The sequence below is a fragment of the Festucalex cinctus genome, chromosome 15, assembly GCF_051991245.1.
Source record: "Festucalex cinctus isolate MCC-2025b chromosome 15, RoL_Fcin_1.0, whole genome shotgun sequence".
In the NCBI taxonomy this organism is placed as follows: domain Eukaryota; kingdom Metazoa; phylum Chordata; class Actinopteri; order Syngnathiformes; family Syngnathidae; genus Festucalex; species Festucalex cinctus.
In genome coordinates, this window is record NC_135425.1 from 9,625,917 (window position 1) to 9,649,196 (window position 23,280).

At 38.8% G+C, this 23,280-nt stretch overlaps 2 protein-coding genes across 3 annotated transcripts in view; both read right to left on the reverse strand.

Annotated features, from left to right (window-relative positions):
- Window positions 1-94: 94 nt before the first annotated feature.
- taf1c (TATA-box binding protein associated factor, RNA polymerase I subunit C) lies at window positions 95-19,642 on the reverse strand. 2 transcript variants are annotated; one of them, XM_077497153.1, is made up of 15 exons: window positions 19,318-19,642; window positions 18,836-18,947; window positions 15,172-15,221; window positions 15,001-15,096; window positions 12,599-12,666; window positions 12,267-12,514; window positions 11,781-11,912; window positions 11,595-11,712; window positions 11,417-11,488; window positions 11,165-11,300; window positions 10,784-10,912; window positions 9,161-9,350; window positions 8,940-9,077; window positions 5,676-7,039; window positions 95-1,199 (listed from the first exon to the last, which is right to left on the reverse strand). In XM_077497153.1, the coding sequence occupies exons 1-15, from the start codon at window positions 19,432-19,434 to the stop codon at window positions 1,029-1,031; spliced, it is 3,141 nt and encodes a 1,046-aa protein (XP_077353279.1). In that variant the 5' UTR covers window positions 19,435-19,642; the 3' UTR covers window positions 95-1,028. The 2 variants fall into 2 exon arrangements, with proteins under 2 accessions (XP_077353279.1, XP_077353280.1); XM_077497154.1 differs by lacking the exons at window positions 18,836-18,947; window positions 19,318-19,642 and adding an exon at window positions 13,976-14,120.
- A 1,194-nt stretch (window positions 19,643-20,836) lies between these two features.
- The window catches only part of niban2a (niban apoptosis regulator 2a), a 40,145-nt gene continuing 37,701 nt past the window's right edge, over window positions 20,837-23,280 (reverse strand). Inside the window, exon 14 of the mRNA XM_077496588.1 lies at window positions 20,837-22,938. Coding sequence (XP_077352714.1) covers window positions 22,118-22,938 — 821 coding nt within the window. The 3' untranslated portion in view covers window positions 20,837-22,117. The remainder of the gene's footprint in view (window positions 22,939-23,280) is intronic.

Consider the following 23,280-nt stretch of genomic DNA (forward strand, 5'->3'; position numbering starts at 1 on the left):
TGGCTCTCATTTCCACCGTGTCAGACTATAGAAAACCAGCAGCTTGCTGATTGACGATAGTCACTTCACAGATACGACACTTCCAGAGCAGAAATAGCAACTTCATTTAGATAGTTCTGCTTTATTTATAAAAGCTCATTTATGCTAATTTATGCCACTGAACATAGTCCCGCTACACAATGACAAGTAAAAATATCAAAGTGCACAAGCAATCCAAATATTTAGCACAAATTTTAACCAAGGTTAAAATTGTTTCTTTCAAGTCTATTTTACCGACATTATTGGCCTACAGCTGCAAGACAAGTTGGATCAGTTTCTGCTATACTGATTCGTGGAAACAACTAAAACTCAGAAACAGTCTCACCATGATCAGTATCACAAGAGAAACTTACAGCAGTGTCAAATTAGTACTGAGAATAAACTTTTTGAAGTAGCTTCTGCCAACTGCTTTAAAACAGCGGTTGCAATTTTGAGCTGTAACTCAAACAACCAAATTTCCCTCCCTGGAGATGACAAGTTACGGAAGGTCGCTCTGACAAACTATCTCATTAAATAATTGTAAATGTGTGTATCAATATAAAACATTGGATAAAATGGATTTAGTCACTTAACTGATTGCAAATAGCAGCATCCATGATTATGTTCCTCAAGTGACAGGCCACATTTTCACGTGCACACACATTCGAGGATTAAAAAAAAAAAACATCACTTGGTCCTACCATACAAGCACGTGCACCTTCTTCTGCCTTGACTTGTGATGATCTCTGGAGGTGAAGACGATACATTTTCCAGATAAGATCAAGCTTGTGTTTAAAAAATTAAAACCTAAATAATCCCTCATATCGACAATCCATCCATGAAGTCAAACTGGTTGCTTTGAGGGTGGAGGTCTGAGGTCAACTGAATCCACGACTGGTTTGATTTTGTTGAACACAAGATTAGTAATAAAAAGTACAAAAAAAAAAAAAAACATTTTTTGAAAAAAAAAAAATTTCATTCAAAAATGTGAATGCTGTTTTTTGAACACATCAAAATCCCATGCGTGCCTTCTTTTTCTTCGGTTGTGATGACTGTGACATTTGTGACCACAGCCGCCCCAGTGAACTCTGGGAGAGGGGCAGCGATTGGGAGGAGTGGGCCACGGGCTGAAGCGAGTGCTGCTCCGCATCGAAGTAGTTGTCGTGTTGAGAGGGATCGTCCTGCACACACAACAGGATTGATTAGAATGTGGAGCATGTTTAGCGTTCATGTTGTCAAGAGGACGGAAATACAATTTTCAGGTGAAGATGTGCAACTTTTTCAAACGTCGTCGCTCATGTTATCATAAGGAAGTTACTGAATTCACTACTTGTGGCGATTAAAATGGCCATCCAAGCTGAATTTGCTCAAACATTTAAGGTGTTTTCAGATATTGTTCAAGATATTTTTAATAAACCAAAGTGCACCAAAAATGCTTTCGTATTTTGAGTTAATTTGAATGAGGAGTTAATTCTTTCTGGTCCACTTCAAATTGGATGTGGGCTCTTTCTACATTAGGCCCTCTTCATATTCACCATCAGTGTATCTAGATTTTGATTTCTCTATGTATATTAATCTATTCTATAGCTATGGTCACCAGTTTTTTTTTGCTGCACTGTAGGAATAATATAAGATAAAAAATGAATCATTTCAAAACCCCTCCGCCATTAATATGACCTAGAACATATACAACACAATTTGCAGGAAAAAAATGAAATGTTGGTGAGATGGGAAGAAAAAATATAGCTGGGGATGCTGCTGTGTTTAACTCATTCACTGCCTTTGACAAGTATACTTGTCAATTGTATTTTTTAGAGCGGTGCTAAATGGGGGCTAATCTGACTATGCTCCACTGTAAATATCAAACTTGGAAACAACTTTACTGATGCCCAACCACCGGTAGATGACATCATTGCCCCATTTTATACGAAATAAACACAGTTTCAGAGTCCATGGGAGAAATGGCTGGATTTTGGCAAACCTACATTTTTCTACTGTCAATTATAAAAGAACAGGACGGGGCAAAAAGTAGGGAGTCTATTCTGTTATTTGGTAGATTCGGTTTATATATAATTATTGAATGTAATATCACGCGAGTATTGACAATTTAAAAATTTTCTAAAATGACTGGCAGTGAATGAGTTTTAAATGTCAATGTATGAATCCCAGATTCTAAGGGACCCTCTTGTGGCCATTTTACTTCGAGGAGCTGAAGGGCATGTATGGCTGACATTGTTATTCGAAGTGAATGGGATCCATGTCAATCCTCATATGCTCATTACGATGCAATTTCTTTATGTATATGTATGTAAGCTTAATATTAGAAAATGTTCCCACCTGACTATTACAGAATTTCTTGAAAAAAAAAAAGAAGAAATAATCAAGTAAAAAGATACACTTGTTGACGGGGAATAAAAACGGTCTCTACTGTCAACTTTTCTTACGAATGAATGTAGGGTATTTTAGCCGCTTTTTGGCATCATACTCTGAAAAGCCATTTAAACATTTAAACAGCAACAGCAATGTCTGGAAGACTGTAACCTTCAAATTTCTGCAGTGTACATCTGTTACTAATAGCCTCCAGCTATTGAATGTTAGCGGTGTAGCTTAATTAAGTATAACCTAATAGTAGGTATCTAAGCCTCTCCCAAAATTTGGCCGAGCTCCCAATTTTGCAGATAAAACACTTCTATCACTTCTGCCTGTTTCTCTCTCTGGTGTCAGCTTAAAGTGTTAACTCCGGTGCTCCATTTCGAGGTATTGAAGTGGAAAACGTTTGATAAATATCTGGTGTTCCCATTTTTGTGTCTAGTCTTGTATTTGGCCAAAAATAATTCCGATCGGTTAATTTTAATGTCAGCAGGGGTATGAAACTAACTTCACAATTCAATTCCAATGCCAGCATTTGCTGTAACAAATGTCTAGCTTCTCTTATAATAATACATTTACAAAAATATATTTAAATTTCTAAATCTGATTTAGCATAACCTCTATTTTAATATTTGAAAGTGCAATATGCATCAGACAACAGTGGCTTTTAGTTTTTACAAAATTAAACTTTAAAAATTGATATTTAATACCTCTGAAACGATTCAGAATGTATTTTTATTTTTTTAATAAAATAACTCCCACCCTTACTCGTCACCATGTTGGGTTACAGTACTTGGAATTGGTGAGCTCATACTGTGAATTCTGTGCCCTGCGATTGGCTGGCAACCAGTCCAGGGTGTCCCCCGCCTACTGCCCAGAGCCAGCTGAGATAGGCGCCAGCACCCCCCGCGACCCTTGTGAGGAATAAGCGGTCAAGAAAATGGATGGATGGATACTGTGAATTCATTTGCTCCCCCAAAAAACGTATAAATATGTTCTATTTTAAATGTTTTAAGTGTCCCAAAGACGTATTTATACGTTTTAGTTTTTTGCTTTTTTTATGCTCGAGCATATAGAAGGCTTTGATGCAGCGACTGAACTGTAGAGAATGGTTGAAGCAATGGTAGTTATTACAAAAACGACCGGCAGGTGGCAGCAGAGTATAAGAGATCAACCAGGGCCATGTTAAAACAAGCTGATTTCCCCACAGTTCTAAACAAATTTGTGAATAATGATGGAACTTAGCTATATTCTACAGTGTTCCCTCGTTTTCCGCTGGGGTTAGGTTCCAAATATACCCGCAATAAATGAAATCTGCGAAGTAGTTAGCTTTATGTTTTACAACTCTTATAAATGTTTTAAGGCTCTAAAATCCCCGACCGCACAATTTATACACTTTTCTCATTGAGGCATTTACATGTTCTCACATTTCTCTCTTGTTCAAACATTGACAATGTTCAAACCTTCATAAATTTTATAAAATGGGTATATTACTGTAAAAAAATATCCCAAATTGCACTTAAAAAAAAATCTGCGATACAGCGAGACCGCGAAAAGTGAACCGCGTTATAGCGAGGGAAGACTGTAATGCCAATTGCTGCCAAACAAACTGATTTTTTTTTCGTGATGAAAGAAAAGAATCTAATCTTTCTTTTGGTAGGTTCCATGTTTTTATAGAACAATATTCTGTGGGCTTTACAAAATCAGTCAAAATCCAGGAAAACAGCCAAGAACGAAGGTAGTTGCTTCAGTGAAAATGGCTGCAAGTGATTAAGTTAAGGCATTTAATAGTCTGGATCATACAGTGTGTGGTGTGCTCCCATAATCTCCTCACAGGACAGCACACACAAAAAAACTATTGTCCTCCAAACCCGATCTAGAATCGAGTCTTCGAAGTCAGAAATCTTTTTTCTTTGTGCAGATGATAAATAAGCACTCTGGGGCTTTCCCATAGCTCCACAAGCTGGCACCATTAGAGGTCCACTGGACTTGTTTCGGTAAGGCCAAGTTTGTTTTCATTTCTGCCCACTTCCTTGTTCCTCATTCAGGTGGTTCTTGATTGGCTACATTCGGTTTCCCGACACAAATTCATGGAGTCATGTTCCCACACACGTGAAACTTTTTGGGCCATAAATATTGAACAGGTTTGATATTTGAAGGGGAAGTCAGCCTACAAATTTTCTTTGAAATAATATCTTCTATTCAGCCCCACTAATTTAAACACAGTATTCTGATTATTTGAAATGTGAGTTAAGCAGTAAAATCCACCCATTGTTATCCATATGGCCATTTTGCCACTTGCTGTCAGTTGAAAATGTGTTTTCCGAAGCCGAGCCGTAATTGGACGTCACCTTACCCTGAGCAACTGATGTAATGGTCGCCCCCTGAGATGGATTACAAAGGGTGGATTTTGTTGCTGAACTCGTATTCCATAAACAAAATATTAATCAGAATACCGTGTTTAAACTAGCTGGGCTGCATAGATAGAGTATATTGTAAAGACAATTTTTGGGTTGACTTCTAGCCTGAAACCTTTTCAACTGTATTAATGAGAGAAAACTACTCTCAACACATCTCAGACCATAGGATAATCTTATGAAACGTAAAATAATCCAGCATTTGTCATTTGTGGTCAGAGCAGAAAATCAACAGGTGTACATTTGAGTGACTCTTCCCTCCTAGCGTCATCCTTCCTTTCACATGTAAGATCTCATGCGCTGAAAGGCAAGCACAGACAGGTTTTTCCCGTCCTGTCTCCCCCTGGTGGTCATTGTTTTTCATTGTTTCTTGGACAGGTTGTGCCTGTTAGTTCAATTTCGTTCTGTACTTGTGCACATGCAATAACAATGATTAGTTTTGTTCCGATACCGTTTTTTTGGCCCCCGATACCGATCCCGATACCCAGCTTTGTAGTATCGGCCGATACCGATACCATACCGATACCTACGTTTTTTTTTCCCTCCACATGAAAGAGCTGTCCTGCCATTGGTTCAGAGCACTCAAGGACCAATAGGATATCTTAGATCGGCATGCAGTGAACATGTCACATATCAGTGAAGGTCGTGCAGAAGCAAGACACAAGATGCTGCATCCAAAGTCCTAATTACCATTGGACTTAATGGTATCGGCATGTTACCTGTGAGTACTCACCGATACCGAAACCACTGTTTTAATGCAGTATCGGCGCCTCTGCTGATACCAGTATCGGTATCGGAACAACACTAATAAAGACCCATTCATTCAGTAATATGAAAAAAAAACCACGAACTTGAACGCTCATCAGTTACCTGTGATCCAAACAGGGAGCTGAGGTAGTCTGCTGCAGGGCGTTTCCTTCTCTGACTGGACGGCGTGGAATCCTGTTGGACGTTCCTTGTCGGGGTAAGGGTGACTGGCGTAGGAATTACGGCCTCATCGAGAATAGAAGTGGGTGTCTTGGCTCTTGGCGCCTCACTCTCCATTGTGATCTCAGATTGCGCTAATCCCATCTCCACCGCCGTTTCGCTTTCTGACCCCGCCCCTTGGCTTGCCGCAGACGACCAGCCCGTCAAGTCGGAGAAATCATCCAGTTCTGATTGGTAGGTGATTGATGAAGTGAAGCTTTCAGAGAGCGCCAGTCGTCGACCGCCGGATCGGATCCGTGCCTCCCGTTCCTTCCTCCTCTTCCTCTTGAGGGCGTTCATCTTTTCTTCCCTGTTCAGCCCCAGCCGGTCCTCCCACCACGCTCGCCACTTCTCCTCGCCTTGCCAGGACAGGGTCAGACGCTGACTGAGATTGTCGGTCCACGCTCCCGTTTCCACCTGGTCTGGAAACGGGACCACGTCTGAAGGGTCCGAGGAGGCGTCGCTTCTCACCAGCAGGGAACGGTCGGACATGCACGCACTCAATTGTTGTCTCATGCTCGTCACGTGGTCCTCTTCTCTCATTTTGTCGCTGGGTACACTGAAGAAGCGACTGGTGTTGACTGTGATTTGGTTTGGGCAGCGTGGGCTTGGCTTCTTTTTGTGGCTTTTGTGCACCAGTCTTTGTAGCCAAAGTTTCCACGTTTTCAAAGCATCCTCGCTGAGCTTTACTGAAGTCTCCTGGACGGGTAGATTAGCATGAGTCAAGTTGGTGAGTGTCTCCTGATCGCTCCTTGGCTGCTCCGGATCATTGGCTGGACTTGTCACATTCTCATTCCCTGCATCTGCAGTCAATCCAGGTTCGAGCGCCGGATCATCATTGACAAGTACCTGGAGTTGCAACCTTTTCAGGTTTCGTCCTTTCCCGCGTGTCTCTGAAACCTCGGAACTGGTGTCTGAGTAAACATCATCATCATCTTGTAGTTTGTTCTCTTGTGTTTCAGCCACAACCGGGTAAAGCACTACTCCCTGAGTTGGCCCTATGATGTCCTCATCGCTAGATGTGTCCGGAACTATCAACTGAGAAGGTCTCTGTGCAATATGGGACGTTTCTGTGGTATTTTCCAGTGTTGGAGGGTTATTGGAGCTTTTTTGAGGTAGGGCTTCGTCGTCTATGGCTGGGGGTGAAGAGGCATCCAGCTGCTGGCGTTCAAGGATCTGGTAGAAAATATCGCCTGCCTCAGTCAACTGGAGCACATAGATGCAATCATGACTTCCATCTCTTGCATTCTTCTGGATAGCTGTTAGACCTAAAAACATAAAATTATGCATTTTAACAGGAGGTGGATTGGTAAGTGCATCTCAGAGCTACTGTTTCTTTTCATTCAACGGGATTTATTACAAGTGTTTTAATTATTCTAACAGTATAAATGGCATTTACAGAGTTTCTGAAGGTTTCAGCAAATATAATGTAATGATTTTATCATGCCGCTTTTAATGCAACTTAAAACTAATTTAATGCCCATGTTGTACTACATAAACACACACACGCTTGTAATATCTATTCTAAATGTACCATAAAGTATTTTTTCAAGTTTTTCCATACTCTTAATTAACATAAAATTGGACAAATATTGTTACCAAATACAAATGTGGTTGCATCTTATAATTCAGTGGTTCTCAACCACGGCCCTCGAGTACCCCTGTCCAGCGTGTTTTCCATGTCTCCCACAGCCAACACAGGTGTTTCAAACAATCAGTTAATCAGCCAGCTCTGCATTAAGCCTGATAACGATTCCCATCTGTGTTGGCTGAGGGAGACATGGAAAACAGTACTCGAGGACCGGGGTTAAAAACCAGTGTTATAGTTCATCCACACAGTAATATAATATTAAGTAATTTATAGGAAGTGTTTGAAGCTAAAAATATATACTAAACCACACGTGTCAAGATCCGGTCCTCGAGGGCCGCAGTCTTGCAGGTTTTGGATATTTCCCTTTTTCAACACAGCTGATTCATGATCAGCTCATCAGCATGCTCTGCAGAAGCCTGATAACGAGCCTGTTAATTGGAATCAGCTGCACTTCAAGTAGGGAAATCCATAAAACCTGCAAGACTCCGGCCCTTGAGGACCGCAGTTTGCCACCCCTGTAACAGTTAAACGGAGCGTGAACCATCATAGATTTATGTTAAGGTATTTTTTTCTGCCACTATATGGCAGAGTTTCATGTTGGACATTGGTGACAGAAACAGTACATTTTTCTTTCCAAAATCCCAGAAACTCGTGGACTCCAGGCCATTCTGTTCACTGTAAATTACAACTAGTCGCCAGTCCCCACAAATGCATGCATATATATATACACATATATATATATATATATATATATACACACACATATATATATATATATATATATATACACATATATATATATATATACATATATATATATATATATATATATATATATATATATATATATATATATATATATATATATATATATATATATATATATATATACATATATATATATATATATATATATATATATATATATATATATATATATATATATATATACACATTTATATATATATACATTTATGATTGCTAAATTGCGTTAAAGTGACTCATTTGCACAATGTTGTATGTACCACATTAACAACAATGCTTTTAAATCCATCCATCCATCCATTTTCTTGACCGCTTATTCCTCACAAGGGTCGTGGGGGGTGGAGAGCCTATCTCAGCTGGCTCTGGGCAGTAGGCAGGGGACACCCTGTACTGGTTGCCAGCCAATCGCAGGGCACACAGAGACGAACAACCATTCACGCTCACAAGCACACCTAGGGACAATTCGGAGCGCCCAATTAACCTGCTATGCTTGTCTTTGGAATGCGGGAGGAGACCGGAGTACCCGGAGAAGACCCACGCGGAGAACATGCAAACTCCACCCAGGAAGGCCGGAGCCTGGACTCGAACCGGAGTCCTCAGAACTGGGAGGCGGACGTGCTAACCAGTCATCCACCGTGCCGCTGCTTTTAAATCAATTATATTTATTTTTTAATGCCTTTGGACATCATATTTCATGCTGTTTAATGCCATTTAAGGCCTTAATTTCAGCAAAATTCATTTAATGACTTGTAATGATTTTTAATGACCAGTGGATACCCTGATTTAGTCAAACAAAAATAGACACTCGATACCTGCAGATGGTGAGGACAGTCTGTTAGTTGCCATGTCCATGCGGTGCGGGATCTGCACCGGAAGATGTTCGAGGCTGTCACACGGCCGAAGCAGTGCCTGAGGAGGCCCCACACTGACGCACGCTTCTGCTCTGCCACCTGAAGATGTAAACATACATAAAATTGTTGAGCGGCTCAGGAAGTGACCGAAAAATGACCAAAACCTTCAAATAATAACAAACCTGAGTACTGCAGTTGTGTGATTTCCTGAGAGCGCTGTGAACCGAGTAAAACCTTTGTGGTTCTAGCTCCGCTCCACGACGAGGATATACCAGGAAGGACATGACAGAACATTGGCGGGGATTGCATCATGTGATCCATCTTCAGCATTGGCAAACAGGGAAAACGCTCGTCCACAATGTAGGCTGAGTACTAAGAGGGAAAGCAAAATGAAATGGAGGTAGAGTGAAATGATCTGGCTGGAACAGTGTTACAGAGGAGAGTAAGCGACTTTCAACAGTAATTTAACAGGTAACTTTATAAGTAACGCGAGTAAAAAGAAACATAGGTAACTGAACTTTAAAAAAAGAAAAAAAAAGAAAAAAAAAAGAAAAGGCGGAATAATACACAGCCACGGAAAACCAGAAATAAAGTCGGAACGTCATAACATGCATCAGCTGAGAGGAGTATATTACAGAAATATAATGTGTAAAATATAAAAAAAAAACAACTTTATTATCACTCACACATTGGAGACATTTTCATGGTTTCAGTAGCAATATTCGATATAGGAAAAATAAGACACTTAAAACAGTTGCAAATCCAATCCAATCTATCAGCAATGTTGAGTGCCGAGTAGGGATGTAACGACAAGTGCGATATTGTGATATTAAAACTGCCACAATATCGTCGTAGTCATGTTCATGATATTTAAATGCAACACACCTGTTAAAAAAAAAAAAGAAGAAAAAAAGTCAGGCTGATTTCCATTTGTGCAGTTCTAGCACTCTCTGGTGGCTAGGTTTTTTTTGGGTGCAATTTAATTTTCATTAGGGATGTTGAAAAGCTACACTAATTGTCAGATGAAGGGGAACGTATATGCCTGTGAAGCAAGTCAATATATGGAGGAACTCAATGTGTGCATGCACTAACAACATAACATAATAATAAAACAATAATAATAATAGCTGTTATGTACCAAAGCACAATAATGTGCTCTTTTTTTTTTTTTTTTTTTTTTTTTTAGTATGCGCTCATTTCTTTTACAATATTGTGACCTTTTTTAAATATCGCCAACCTCCCCATAATATCGTGATTATTATCATATCGTGATAATATCATATCGTGATGTTTGGATATCATTACATCCCTAGTGTTGAGTTTATTTTGATGTTTTTGCTTTCTTTACTACAGTTGAAAACAGCTTAGGTAAAGGCTGACTAAACACTGGACAAATATATTTGAATGAATTATAAACTAAACTAAACTAAACTGAAAGCCTGTTGTACAGTGTTTTCGTTTAAAATATCGTCTGTCTATTAAAATATCAGCTGTATTTTTTGAACTATTATAACTTGAGATTTGCCAAATAAATGCCACGCAATTAATATTTGTTTCAGCATTATTATTTATTTGATCAATTTATCTTCTCTAATGGACTATATAATTAAAACTATCCAGAAATTAATAATTTATAAGATATTATTAATTAAAAACAAATGTAACCGTAATTTTATATCATGATATATACTGTTACCATAAAGGCATACAATTGATACCATGATATGAATATTGGGCTACGCCAAATGTATCCAAACTTACCAAGTTTGAATCAGTGGCTTAAAATAAAGTATTCATCGATGTACCTGAGTGGTGACCAGATGGTGAAAAGGGTGAGCGTCCGCCAGATATTTGCACAAGATAAGCCTCTCTCCGCTTCTACACTCCGTCGTGCTGCTAATGCGAAACAGTGTGTGATTGGAGGCAGGACTCTCCTGGAAGAGAGGAAGAAAGACAAAACAGGCTCATTTTAACAGCAATAATTTTGGTGAATAACACATCAAATCATTGGTAAATATTGGTAATAGTTACTAGTACTACTATTCACACAGGATCATGGGACTTAAATATACAGTACAATGAAGCAAAATATCAAACTAAACCTTTCAAATACCTCGTCTTTTACCTAAATTGATGGCAAGTGTGCTATTTTACATTTCAAAATATTTTGTTTTGTTCAATCTCACCCTGATATCGCAGAGTTCTGCACCAGTCCTGTCAGCGTAAATCGTCACCCGAGGATGAGCCGAGAATTCACACCATCGCCATGATGATTTTGCATTAAAGTAAAGATTGCTGCTGTCTTCCCAAACCTTTTGGATCCTGTGAGAAACAATTTGAAAATCACACCTCGATTTTAGACAGACTTTTGCTTAACTTGTACAGCACCAGCTAACTGGCAACTCCCTGAGGAAAAATTCACAGACAAATGCTCTTACCCTTTGCCAACAGTCCACAGGTTTGTTGTTCCATTTTCACTTGCCACCAAAACTTCACCTAAAATGTGAGGACTGAAGACATCAAAATATATTTTTTTATTAACAGAGCATAAACAGAGAATATTTTTTTTTACATTTATTGTCACGTAGGCTGTATGGCAAACTCGTAACTACTTACCTGACACAAACACAAGTGGCAACCTCTTTGGTGTGAATAACTTGCATCAAACGTGGTTCTTCTCTCTCGCTCAATCTCCAAAAGCCACACAAGCGATTCGAGCGCACACAAACACAACCTACAGACAAAGGTAGCAAAATCCAATTAAGTGTTCCCGCAATCACTGAAATTGTTTCTGTGACTTACAAATGTCGAACAAGGACGCTGAGCTGATCTGTTGGATGGGGCCTTTCAATTGAAAGCTGAATGGTTTGCTTTTGCTGGCGTTCAAGGAGAAACCTTTGTCTCGGTGGTGCTCCCACGCCACTCTGTGGAAATCTGAGGTACTGCTTTAAGGTCCATCAACACAGTTTCAGCATTTACTAGGTCGAGTGTTGTATAATATCGACTGATTGGAGCCATAAAGTGTCAAATGAAGCAAGAACAATCTAACATGCTAAACTTTTGTTGATAAGTATATTGGACGGATATTTTAACTTTTTTTTTTTTTTTTTTTTTTGAGGAAAACATTCAATACTGATCCCAAGGTGCATGAAGGACATTGAATCATATGAGCATTACAAAATAAATATGGTGAGTTTTAAATCGCCCAAAGTGTATTTTATAGCTGTCCAATGAAAAACACATACAGTATATCATAATGTGACATACGCCAAACATAATTTAAGATACTGAGGCAGTCCATTTCCCGTTTTCCAGGATAGATGAGGCAGCCATGTGGAGAGTCTCCACTTTGTGAGAAGGGGATCAAGTTGAGTGCGCCCCCTGTGGCTCGTTCAGAGAACAGCTGGCGGTCTCTCTGCTCCGTCAGTTCCTCATACAAAAGAGAGCCCAGGAGCTCTGGCGGCACAGTTTGCACGACATCTGACAACAAAACGCTGTACGCCTGCGGTGTTCTGGAGGAATATGACTTGTGACAACTGAGAAGTGACAAAGAAAATGTCATTAAAACGTCAGTTAGACACAAGTGTTTTCATTTGAAATATCTGTGCATTGTGACTTACATTGGCAAATTCAGCTTGTCAAGGAAGATTTTTATCTTCCATGTGGGAACTGCATCTCTGCTCTGACGCTGTAAATTCACACACGTACACAACAGCAACAAGTCAGTCACGTACCTTCTTCCCTCCAAAGGAACGAGTGTTAATTCCGTCAACAAAAACTAGACAAAAATAATTTCGTCAACACATTTTTCACCGGACCAAAACTACACTAGACTAAAACCCTAATTAAGAAACAATAACTGTGACTAAATCAGTATGCATTTTCGTCGACTAATGAAGACGAGGCGGAAATGTCTTTCACTTAATAAAAACTGGACTAAAATCTATGGACATTTTAGTTCATGAACAAAAACGAAACGGGGGAGGGGGGGGTCGTCTTGGTGATATTTAAAAAAGATCACTACATTGTAAAGTAAAAAAAAAAAAAAAAAAAAATAAAAAAAAAAAGGGGGGCCATACTAAAAAAAAAAAAAAAAAAAAGCACAATATTGTACTTTTGTACATAATGCATATTAACCACCTACAATCTATAATAACAATATTGAGGCACTTACGTGCTAATGCAAGCACACATTGATCGCTTCACAAGCAAATTAGGTTCCCCTTTATCTGACAATTAGCATAGATTTTGAACATATAAGGCCAAAACATCCCAAATGAAAATTAAATTGCACTAATAAACTAGCCACTAGAGGGTGCTAGAACTGCACAAATGGAAATCAACCTGACTTTTTTTCAACAGATGTGTTCCTTTTAAATATTGTGAACATGACGACGAGGATATGGTGGCAGTTTTAATATCACAATATTGCCCATATCGTTACATCCCTAGTATACATGTTTTCATATTTCATAGTGCATGACATGTAAACATTCACAGGTGAGTGAGGAAAAAGTGAACCTTTGAATTTATTAAATGGTTGGTCTTCCTGTGATTAATGTAACCACAACCAATAGTTACTTGCAGTTGCAGACCAGGCGTGTTTCAGGATACATTTTTGGACATTTTCACGACCGGGTGTAATACTCATTTTTACCCATTAATGCCTGTATTTGGAGGGAACAATAAATGTAAACTGTTAAGCTTTAAACAGACTACTTTTCATTGTCACTTCTTCAGTGTTGCCCCATGAAAAGATAAAATTTAATATCTGTAGAAATGTGATGAGTCTACTCCCTTTTGTGAGATATTGGAGATTTGTCAACAGATGTTGGCATGCGCCAGTGATTTCGGTAAATCTTCAGATGGCACTCTGTAGGGTTTATTTTTGCGCTTACAGTCACCTTTATGGAATGGCCATTCCTTGGAAGGCAAGCAAAAGTGCTAAATTTTCTCTAACCGTGGAATGAAGTACACACAGTATATAAAGTTCTGACCTCAATCCAGATGAGTTGATGCGGCAAGACCTCGAGCGAGCAACTCACACCGGACATCCAAGGAATCTTGCTGAACCGCGACAGTTTTTTAAAGAGGAATGGTCCAAAATTCATCCTGACCCATGCACATGTCTGATATCTGCAACTACAGGTCAGGTTTGGTTAAGATTATTGCTGCCAAAGACGGGTAAACCAGTTATTAAATCGAAGAGTTCAGCAAAGGTACTTTTTCCTCCCTATCCTGTAAATGTTTACCTTTTATTTTCAATAAAAAAAATATGGAAAAATAATTGTTTGTGTGGTATTAGTTTGAACAGACTATTCTGTTTTTCTTACGATTTGGATGAAGATCAGACCAAATTTTATGATTGATTCATGCAGAAATGTATGAAATACCAATATTTCGGCAATATATCGCGATACTACAGCTCGCAATTCTCGAATCGATTCAATAGGCAGCCGAATCGATTTTTAAATATCAATTTTTGATGGAAAAATATGCAACTAAACATCTTACTCAGGGTTAGGATTCACACCTTAAGCATGGAAGAATGTTATATTAATGGAGCATTAAGCCTTAATATTTTATTTCAATGCTGTTCAAACATGAAACAGATTACAACCTGTTTGTTGAATACAGTGGCTCACAGTTATAAGACTGAAGTTTCAGATACATAAATAATACCTTTTCATACAAATCTTACAGTGTACATGCACAAGTTTACTGAATAGTATTTTCTAAATTTGAGTAAAAAAAAAATCGCAACAATCGATTTATAAATTTGTATCGGGATTAATCGGTATCAAATCGAATCGTGACCTATGAATCGTGATACGAATCGAATCATCAGACGCTAGGCAATTCACACCCCTACTACATACTCCTTACTCCCACTGTACATGTTTCTAAATTTATTATAAATTTGAGGGTGGTTAATTGAGTCAATAATGAAAATTGTCTCCATTTTCCCCTTGAACACACTTTTTTTTTTTTTTTTTTTTTTAAAACAACAAACCATAAGCACCTTTTTCATTCCGTATTTAAATTGGAAATTGTCCCCAAGAACTTCACTGATGCACCCAAAGGCGTCCCGGCAGTGATCAAAGTAGAAGTTCTGCATCTAGACACAAAAAGATTTCAAAAAAATTGAAAAACATTCCTGAACAAACAAGCTACATCTACAGACCACACTCACATGCTCTGTGAAGTCGAGTGGATTAGGAGGAGTTGAAGACCAGATGAAAGCTGAACATTTGAGAGAGGAAAAAAAACCCATTGCAAATGATTTGAAAATGTAATTGAATTAAAAACTGCAGAAAACAGGAGAAGTTTAGTCTAAGGGAGGGAAAGTGTCGTTTTATATAGTGTATTTACTTTCTGGCTTCAACTGTATTTGGTCATACGTGAAGCAAAAAGGAGACAACCATCATTTGCACACTATGTTGTTGAGTTGATTGACAAAAGAAAAGACAAGCTATTATCAAATGGGTCAATATAACATAATTAAGCATGCTCATCAATTGACGATAAAAGAAGGGGGCTTGTCTGAAGTTGCTTCAAAGCAGTATTTTTATTCAAACAAAAAATTAAGACAATTTTGATGTGCTCTCTTTTTTCCTACTTAATGCATTGCAGAGGTATCAGAAGAGGACTCTGTATGAGAATAGAATGAACACTGAATACTGCTATAGTATATAATGAATGAAAACATACTACTATACTACTACTACTACTACTGATCACTAAATTATCTTAAGACTAACAAAGGTAATACGTTTAAAAAAAAATAAAAATAAAATAATAATAATAATAATAATAATAATAATAATAATAACTAGAGCTGCGAGCAGCTATATAGGGCCCTCGCAACCCGGGCCCACGTTGGGTTATTTGCATGTCGGGGTACTGGCATGTTGGGGTACTGTTTCATAGGAAACCGTCTAAATTGTAAATGTTTTTGACATGCTTTGTGTTTGCAAAGTTTCATGGAAGGCCAAAAATGATGCACAATTAAAATAAAATCTAAATGGATTGGCACATGGCTATAGAATAATTTTTGGAAGTATTAGGCTGATAGGTATGCCTCCCAATATTCACACATCTAGCTGAACCATATAATCGAATATACTTCATAAAAGTATCTAGACGGCGCTATTGAGCCATTTATTACAAATTGCACAACAAATTATAAAATATTCATGTTCGTGAGAGATCTGATCTGTGTGCAAAATTTTGTGAGTTTTTGCCCATGTTTAGACTCTCAAAAAAAAAACATTCTTTGCAAACAACGCATCGCTACAGCAAAGGCGTGTGACAAAATAAAAAAAATTCAATAACTTTTCATCTTAAATATCTTAAGATGAAACATGCCAAAGAATGAAGACGATGTGATAAGTTTTGCAGAAAATATGACCCCTATAAAAGGTCCCAAAAAGTGGCTACAAATACCAAAGTAAATCAAAATGTCAGACTTCCTGTTTGGTTTAGCATATGGTTCCAAGAGACTTTTTTTGTACATCGTGGGCTCTTATGTATGCCTCCAAATTATCATAGCTCTAGGTGAAACGTACAACCGTGAATGCTTCGTTAAAGAGGAGGGGGGTTTTTTTTAGCACAAAATGGGGGACTTCCTGTTGGGTTTAGTACATGGCACCAAGAGACTTTTTTTGTACATCGTGGGCTGTTACATATGTCTCCAAATTTTCGTAGCTCTAGCTGCTTCGTACAACTGGGAATGCTTCATTAAGAAGGATTTTTTTTCCTTTGCAAACAAGTGCATGCCACGACAACAGCGTGCGACGAAATAAAAAGCTTTCAATACATTTTCATCGTCAACATCTTAAGATGAATCACACCAAGTTTGAAGATGATCGGATAAACTCTGTAGGAGTTCGTTAAAATAAGACCCCTATGAAATGGCCCAAAAAATGGCCACACGTTCCAAAGTAAATCAAAATGGCGGACTTCCTGTTAGGTTTAGCATATGGTTCAAAAAGAGTTTTTTGTACCTCGAGGACTGTTACATATGTCTTCAAATTTTGGTAACTCTAGGTAAAACGTACAACCGGGAATGCTTCGTTAAAGAGGAGTTTTTTTTAGCTCAAAATGTGATGCCCGGCCCCTGGGGGACTTCCTGTTGGGTTTAGCACATAGCACCAAGAGACTTTTTTTGTACATTGTGGGCTGTTACATATGTCTACAAATTTTCGTAGCTCTAGCTGCTTCGTACAACTGGGAATTCTTCCTTAAGAAGAATTTTTTTCCTTTGCAAACAAGTGCATGCCACGGCAACAGCGTGCGACGAAATAAAAAGCTTTCAATAACTTTTCATCTTCAACATCTTAAGATGAATCACACTAAGTTTGAAGATGATGGGATAAACTCTGTCGGAGGAGTTCGTTAAAATAAGACCCCTATGAAATGGCCAAAAAAATGGCAACACGTTCCAAAGTAAATCAAAATGGCGGACTTCCTGTTAGGTTTAGCACATGTTTCATAAAGAGTTTTTTGTACCTTGAGAGCAGTTACATATGTCTTCAAATTTTGGTCACTCTCAGTGAAACTTACAGCCGGGAATGCTTCATTAAGTAAGAATTTTGAAACAACAAATTTGATGCCCTGCTTCTGGCGGACTTCCTCTTAGGTTTAGCATATGGCACCAAAAGACGTTTTTGTAGGTCGTAGTCTGTTACATATGTGTACCAATTTTCGTAGCTCTAGAATAAACGTACAACCAGCAATGCTTTGTTAAGTAAGAGTATTGAAACTCTAAATTTGAGTTGCTCGGGCCCTAATAATAATAAGAATTCCTACAAAAACAATAGCTGCCGCTGCTCGGGCCCTAATAATAAAAAAGACGACTGCCAACTTTTAGGGATGGGCAAGTACAGATACAGGGTATAGTTATAGTTATAGGTAGTTGCGACGGCACCCCCTTGTGGCTGTTTTACAATCAGGAACATATAGGTCTTCTTTTAAAATTACTGTTTTTTTGTTTTTTTTCTTTCTGTATCAAAAGTACTATCAGCATTGATGACTATTCAAGAGTTGAGGACCCATACTGGTATCAGGTCTGGCAAAAAATTGGTATCGACCATCCCTATTAACTACCTAATGAAAATCAGACATTGCTTTTGAATAGTGAATCAACAGAATTATTTAAAATCAAAACAAGAAAATTAATCGATAACCTTAAACTGCTGAATATGTGCCACTGTAGTAATGATGGGATAATAAGCATAGAGATGGTCTATAATTCTACCTCACATGCTTGCTTATAATTTTATTTGTGTTATCTTGAGAAAACGCCCCCCATTGCTCTCTGTTGTGCATGTTTAGTCAGTGTGCCATTTCAACAAACTACCGTGACTAATGTCAACCTTTAGCAGACTGACAGATTACATGTTTCCAGACGCTTGTGATGCTAATTAGTGAAAAGTGAAAAACCTGTAACATGACCATGTGGTCAAATTATTTTCCGTCTTTGAGGGGTAGAGTCTAGTGCTGTTACCGTTGAATAATTTCAGAACTGATTAATCTATCGATTATTCAATCGATGAATCAGATTCATTTGATAAAGGATTACTTGTCGATTAATCGGTTAATTTTGACAGCTCTAGTACAGACATTTTTTGTCCACGCCTGTTCCAGTTTGCGTGCACACGTGTGTGTGATTCTGTTGAACGAAAGCGAAATAGAACCATTATTGAAAAGCAATGTTTATTTTTTATTGGTTAATTCAGTGAAAGTTGATCAACTATTACTTTAATCAGTTTCAAGTTATCTCAATGATTGTGTTTAATAAACAGAGGGGAACCAACAATTGTGTCCACGTGTAATACCAGCTGTCAGTCACTTACAGTTAGTGGGTTTGAAGAGGGGAATTGGTGCTGGTTCTCTGTGACGCCATATTTCTCCCTTCACTTGATGTCTGGATGTAAAGGTCCAGTTACTGGGAGGTTCAGATCCGCCCTGAAAATACAATGCACTTTTCTGTAATAAACACGACCAGTGGTGGGAACTTGGGAAGTGACGTACAAATTTCCCATTACTTTTCTCTGTACCATTAGTTTTCAGGTATATTTTTAACATTTACTTTTCTGACGACCTTTTACTTGTTAAGAATTAGCTCAATTGGTACTTTTACTTCTTGAGACAAATAGTTAAAATTCTTAACTGACATTGAGTATTATGTGTCACATTTTGCCCCGCCCCTCACACAGCTGACAAAAGATAATCAAACACCGTCTTGGAACAACGCAGAATTATGTCCAGAAAGTTTAAGACAGCGCTTAAATTCAATTCAATCTCAGTAGTATGCAGACGTAGCTCACAAACAAACCTGCAGTTGGACCTGATCGTAACTGCCCCAAATTCCAGCACAAGGTTTCTGCGTCAAGCCCGGTGGTCCATTGTTGTAGAACGAAGGGAAAAGTTTATGTGGGAAGTGATAATCCATTTCGTTGCATTAGCCAATTTGTAAGGTGCCCCGATTTTGAATGGTAGCAGGTCCCTCGGTGTGCCAGAGAACAAGTCTGAACATGTTGCGGCTCAGACTAACGCTAGAAAGTTGTAGTTACAGCCTGGGTAACATAAAAGAGGCTTCGTCTTTCAAAATCGAATTACAGCGACAATTACACTTCAGATTAAAAAACAACAACAACACCCCCCCCCCCCCCCCCCCCCAAAAAAAAAAAAAACTTTCACAATACGTCAAAATTTGCAGCATTTTAACCATTCATGCACGTTGCATGGTCTACACGACACGTGTGCGTACATTACTTCCGGTTTAAATGTGAACGATTTGCTTGGAAATACCACAAACCGGAAGTTTACTTGTGTCCGCCATAATAAAAGTATCGTATTTTGACAAAAGCATGAAGGCTGTTGAATTTCCTAAATAAAGCCCCGATTGTAACAATTGAAATATTTCATCCATAAGTTTTAATTAAAAGACCCGAACTAATGTCAAACGACTCACTACGGTGAGTACAACCCTTTGGAGTTTTGGGTTGCGTGTGTTCGAATTTCGGCTTCTCCACATTCTCGCGTGGGTGCACTGACTTTCTTGGCATTCCAAAAAAACGCAGGTTGATTTTAGGTGGAGATTGGGCCTCAGGTAGCACAATGGCCACGAGAAGTCCACAGACCTGTTGTAAAAATAACTCACCAGTGAAATTGTAATTTGATTCCAAGGAATGTAATACAAATGATGATTTGAGAGTGTAAATACTTTAAGAGATTTATATAAAAGGTGTTACATGTTATTTATCTTTACTACATAGTTAAATCATAGTAAAAATATCAGTGTCTCAGTCACAGATGATGATGAATATTGTTAGTAACATAGAAGTAATATGTACAAATGTGTTATTTGAAAGTATGTTTCAAACAGTTAGTGTCTCTTCATATTACCGTAATCATAATCAGTTCCCGTCTCCCGAGAAGTAACTCTCAAAAAGGTTGGAGACCCTCGAGCTGACACGTTATCATTTATCTCACTGTCACTAGGGAGCCCCCAAGAGCAAGTTAAATGTTTGGATTGAGGTGTTTGGTTTTTTTTTTGTTAAAACCACAGCTTTTTCACAATTTTTACATGGCTTTAACTCCTAATTATTCAACTTTGTTTTTAGCAATTCTGTTTCAGATACCTCTTTTCAGTTACACCCAAGTAATGGCCATGCAAATACATTTCCCTTTTTTATTTTATTTTATTTTATTTTATTTTATTTTATTATTATTTTTTTTTTAAACGGACCAAAGTCTTGAATTTGACCAAAAATGAACAATAGCCCCTGAGCCCCAGGGAGGCATTTTTAAACCAAAATACATAAATTGTGATAAAAAAAAATAACAAAAAGTTTCATAGTTCATGAAATGACTTTATTAATCAATAAATGTTTGTACATATATCATGATGACAAAAACAAGACCGCGATCTGTAAAAGCACAATCGCACAGGTACAGGAATAAATAAACGAGAGGTGTCAGTGCCCCTCCTTTGAAAGCACTGTATAGTTTAACAATGCAAATGCTTGCAACAAAGGTGTTCATAAAAATGTGCCAAAATGCAGCAGGTGATTTTACAATAAAGCAGAAGCCATTAAAAAAATAAAATAAAAAAAGAAGGATTTGCAACTCTCTTCTCAGCATTCAGGATAAAACAGATCACATATTTCTATGGAATGTTGGACCTGTATTGTGAGCGTAAAAAGTGTATACACCAACTGTATTTCATGTCAGTGTGTGTCATGTTTTCTCAACGTTTCGAAATGAATACTTGCAGTAAGCTTTTTCTCCAGTGAGTAATTTGCAATTTGTGACTCATTTGATTACTCATCCCAACCTCAACGTGATGAAAAGGTACAAAATTCAAACATTTCCGGTTCCCAAGGTCAATTTGCGTTGAGCAAACTGAACCTTTGAGCCCGATGAATGAAAAAAGAAAATGTGCTTAAGAAGACACCCGCAACGTTTGATCCAATGTACTAAACAGTGAAGCTGGAGAAGTATAAAAGCCAATAATGTGTATGTAGTCTACAGTTATTATAGGTCTAAAAACTCCCATAAGTTAAGCCAATACCTATGAAAGCATGGTTAACCCATTCACTGCCATTGACGTGTATATCCGTCCATGGCAGTGAATGAGTTAAAACGCACATTAAGTAAAGACTACAATTTAAATACGAGAACACTTACAAAAATAGATATGATTTGAAAAAGTGTAGTAGTTAAAACACACATACGAAGGATTACACTGTAGCACCCCCTGCTGTCAAGCAAGATTGATGGCTACTGTAAACACATTATTGCAAAACTGGCTAACACTTGTCAAGGTAGTCAGTACCCTATTTGACCACAATGTTTTTTTTTGTGTGCTGCTATATTATCAGCAGGGTTCAATTTCTCATTTAAAAACATCACATATGGTGCATTCAGTGTCATACGCAAAATATGAAGGAAGCTTCCGTGGGGGATTATCAACTGCATACTTAAGAACCAATCAACAAGAACATACCTCACACCCCAAGGAGAGGATTGAGATAATTGGCCTTGAAGGTGTGCAACATCAACAAGGAAACAATACAATGCAAGTCCATATACAAGACACTTCCAGCTCTCACAGAGTGTTTCAGATCTTCCTATGCTAAATCCACTTCAACAGTGTCAATGATATTGTCCGCGCCATTCACGCTGTTTTTGACGGGCTGAGCCTCCTCATGTGGGGAGGAGTCTGTCGCCATTGGCGGCTGCGGCGTCGAATCCGATTTACCCGCACTAACCTGCGCAGTTTGTTCACCGTCAACTTCCTGCACTGCTAACTCGATTTCCTCAATTGCGCTCTTGATCTCCGCTTCCTCCTTATCAGCTTCCTGTTTCTTGTTTCCGACCAGCTGCTGGAGGATGGAACGTGGTGATTTCTTCTCTTGCGGAGATTTTGCGGGGACATCCTCCACTACTGCGGTGACGTGACTCACCTCCTCCTGCGCTCCGTCCTCCGGATTTATGTTGCTCGATGTCGGCACGGTCCCGTTGGACGCATCGCTCTTGGTTTCTTCTGGTACGACCACTTCCATCACGGGATTGATTAGATCTCGGATTTCCTCCACACTATCAGGAGATGAGGGCTCCTTGCACACGTCGGCCTCAGCCTGCTCCTCGGAATCAGTGGACGCCACAGTATCTTCTTCAGGGATGAGTTCCACCCCCGGAACGTCTAGACAGGACTCGTAGGGCTGAGGCACTTCATCGAGCTGGATCATGGACACGACTTGCTTGCGGCGTTTTCCAGAACCTCCGTCGGCATCGCCGCTAGGACCCTCCGGTTCGCCGTTGCCAAATTTGGTGGCCCAATCCACTGGAGGATTTTTGCCAAGCAAGTGGAGGTTGGGGTCACTGTCGGTCATCACAATGCTGTCCCTGTAGAGGTTGTGCCTCCTCTGGACGGCGGCCTCCTTCACAGCTGTACAAGGGAAAACAACACACGGTCACAAATAACATTCGTGGCATGCCGCTAAGGCTGCATTCAGAAACAGAAAGAAACACTTATAACCGGATATCCTCAGATTGGAATCAGACCAAGTGCGGGAAAAAAAAATCTGCTGGTCTGCCAATGTGACTGCAACCTAGACGAACAGGTCAGACATACAATGTAGCGCCAAACAATTTTAAAGAAGAATCAAATTGCGACCCCCCCCCATATATTGGAATTTAATAATGAAGTACTTTTTCAAGGCTCTATTCCCATGCATTTTTTTTAACAAACACAAGCAATATATGAATCGGTATTACAATAAACAATATC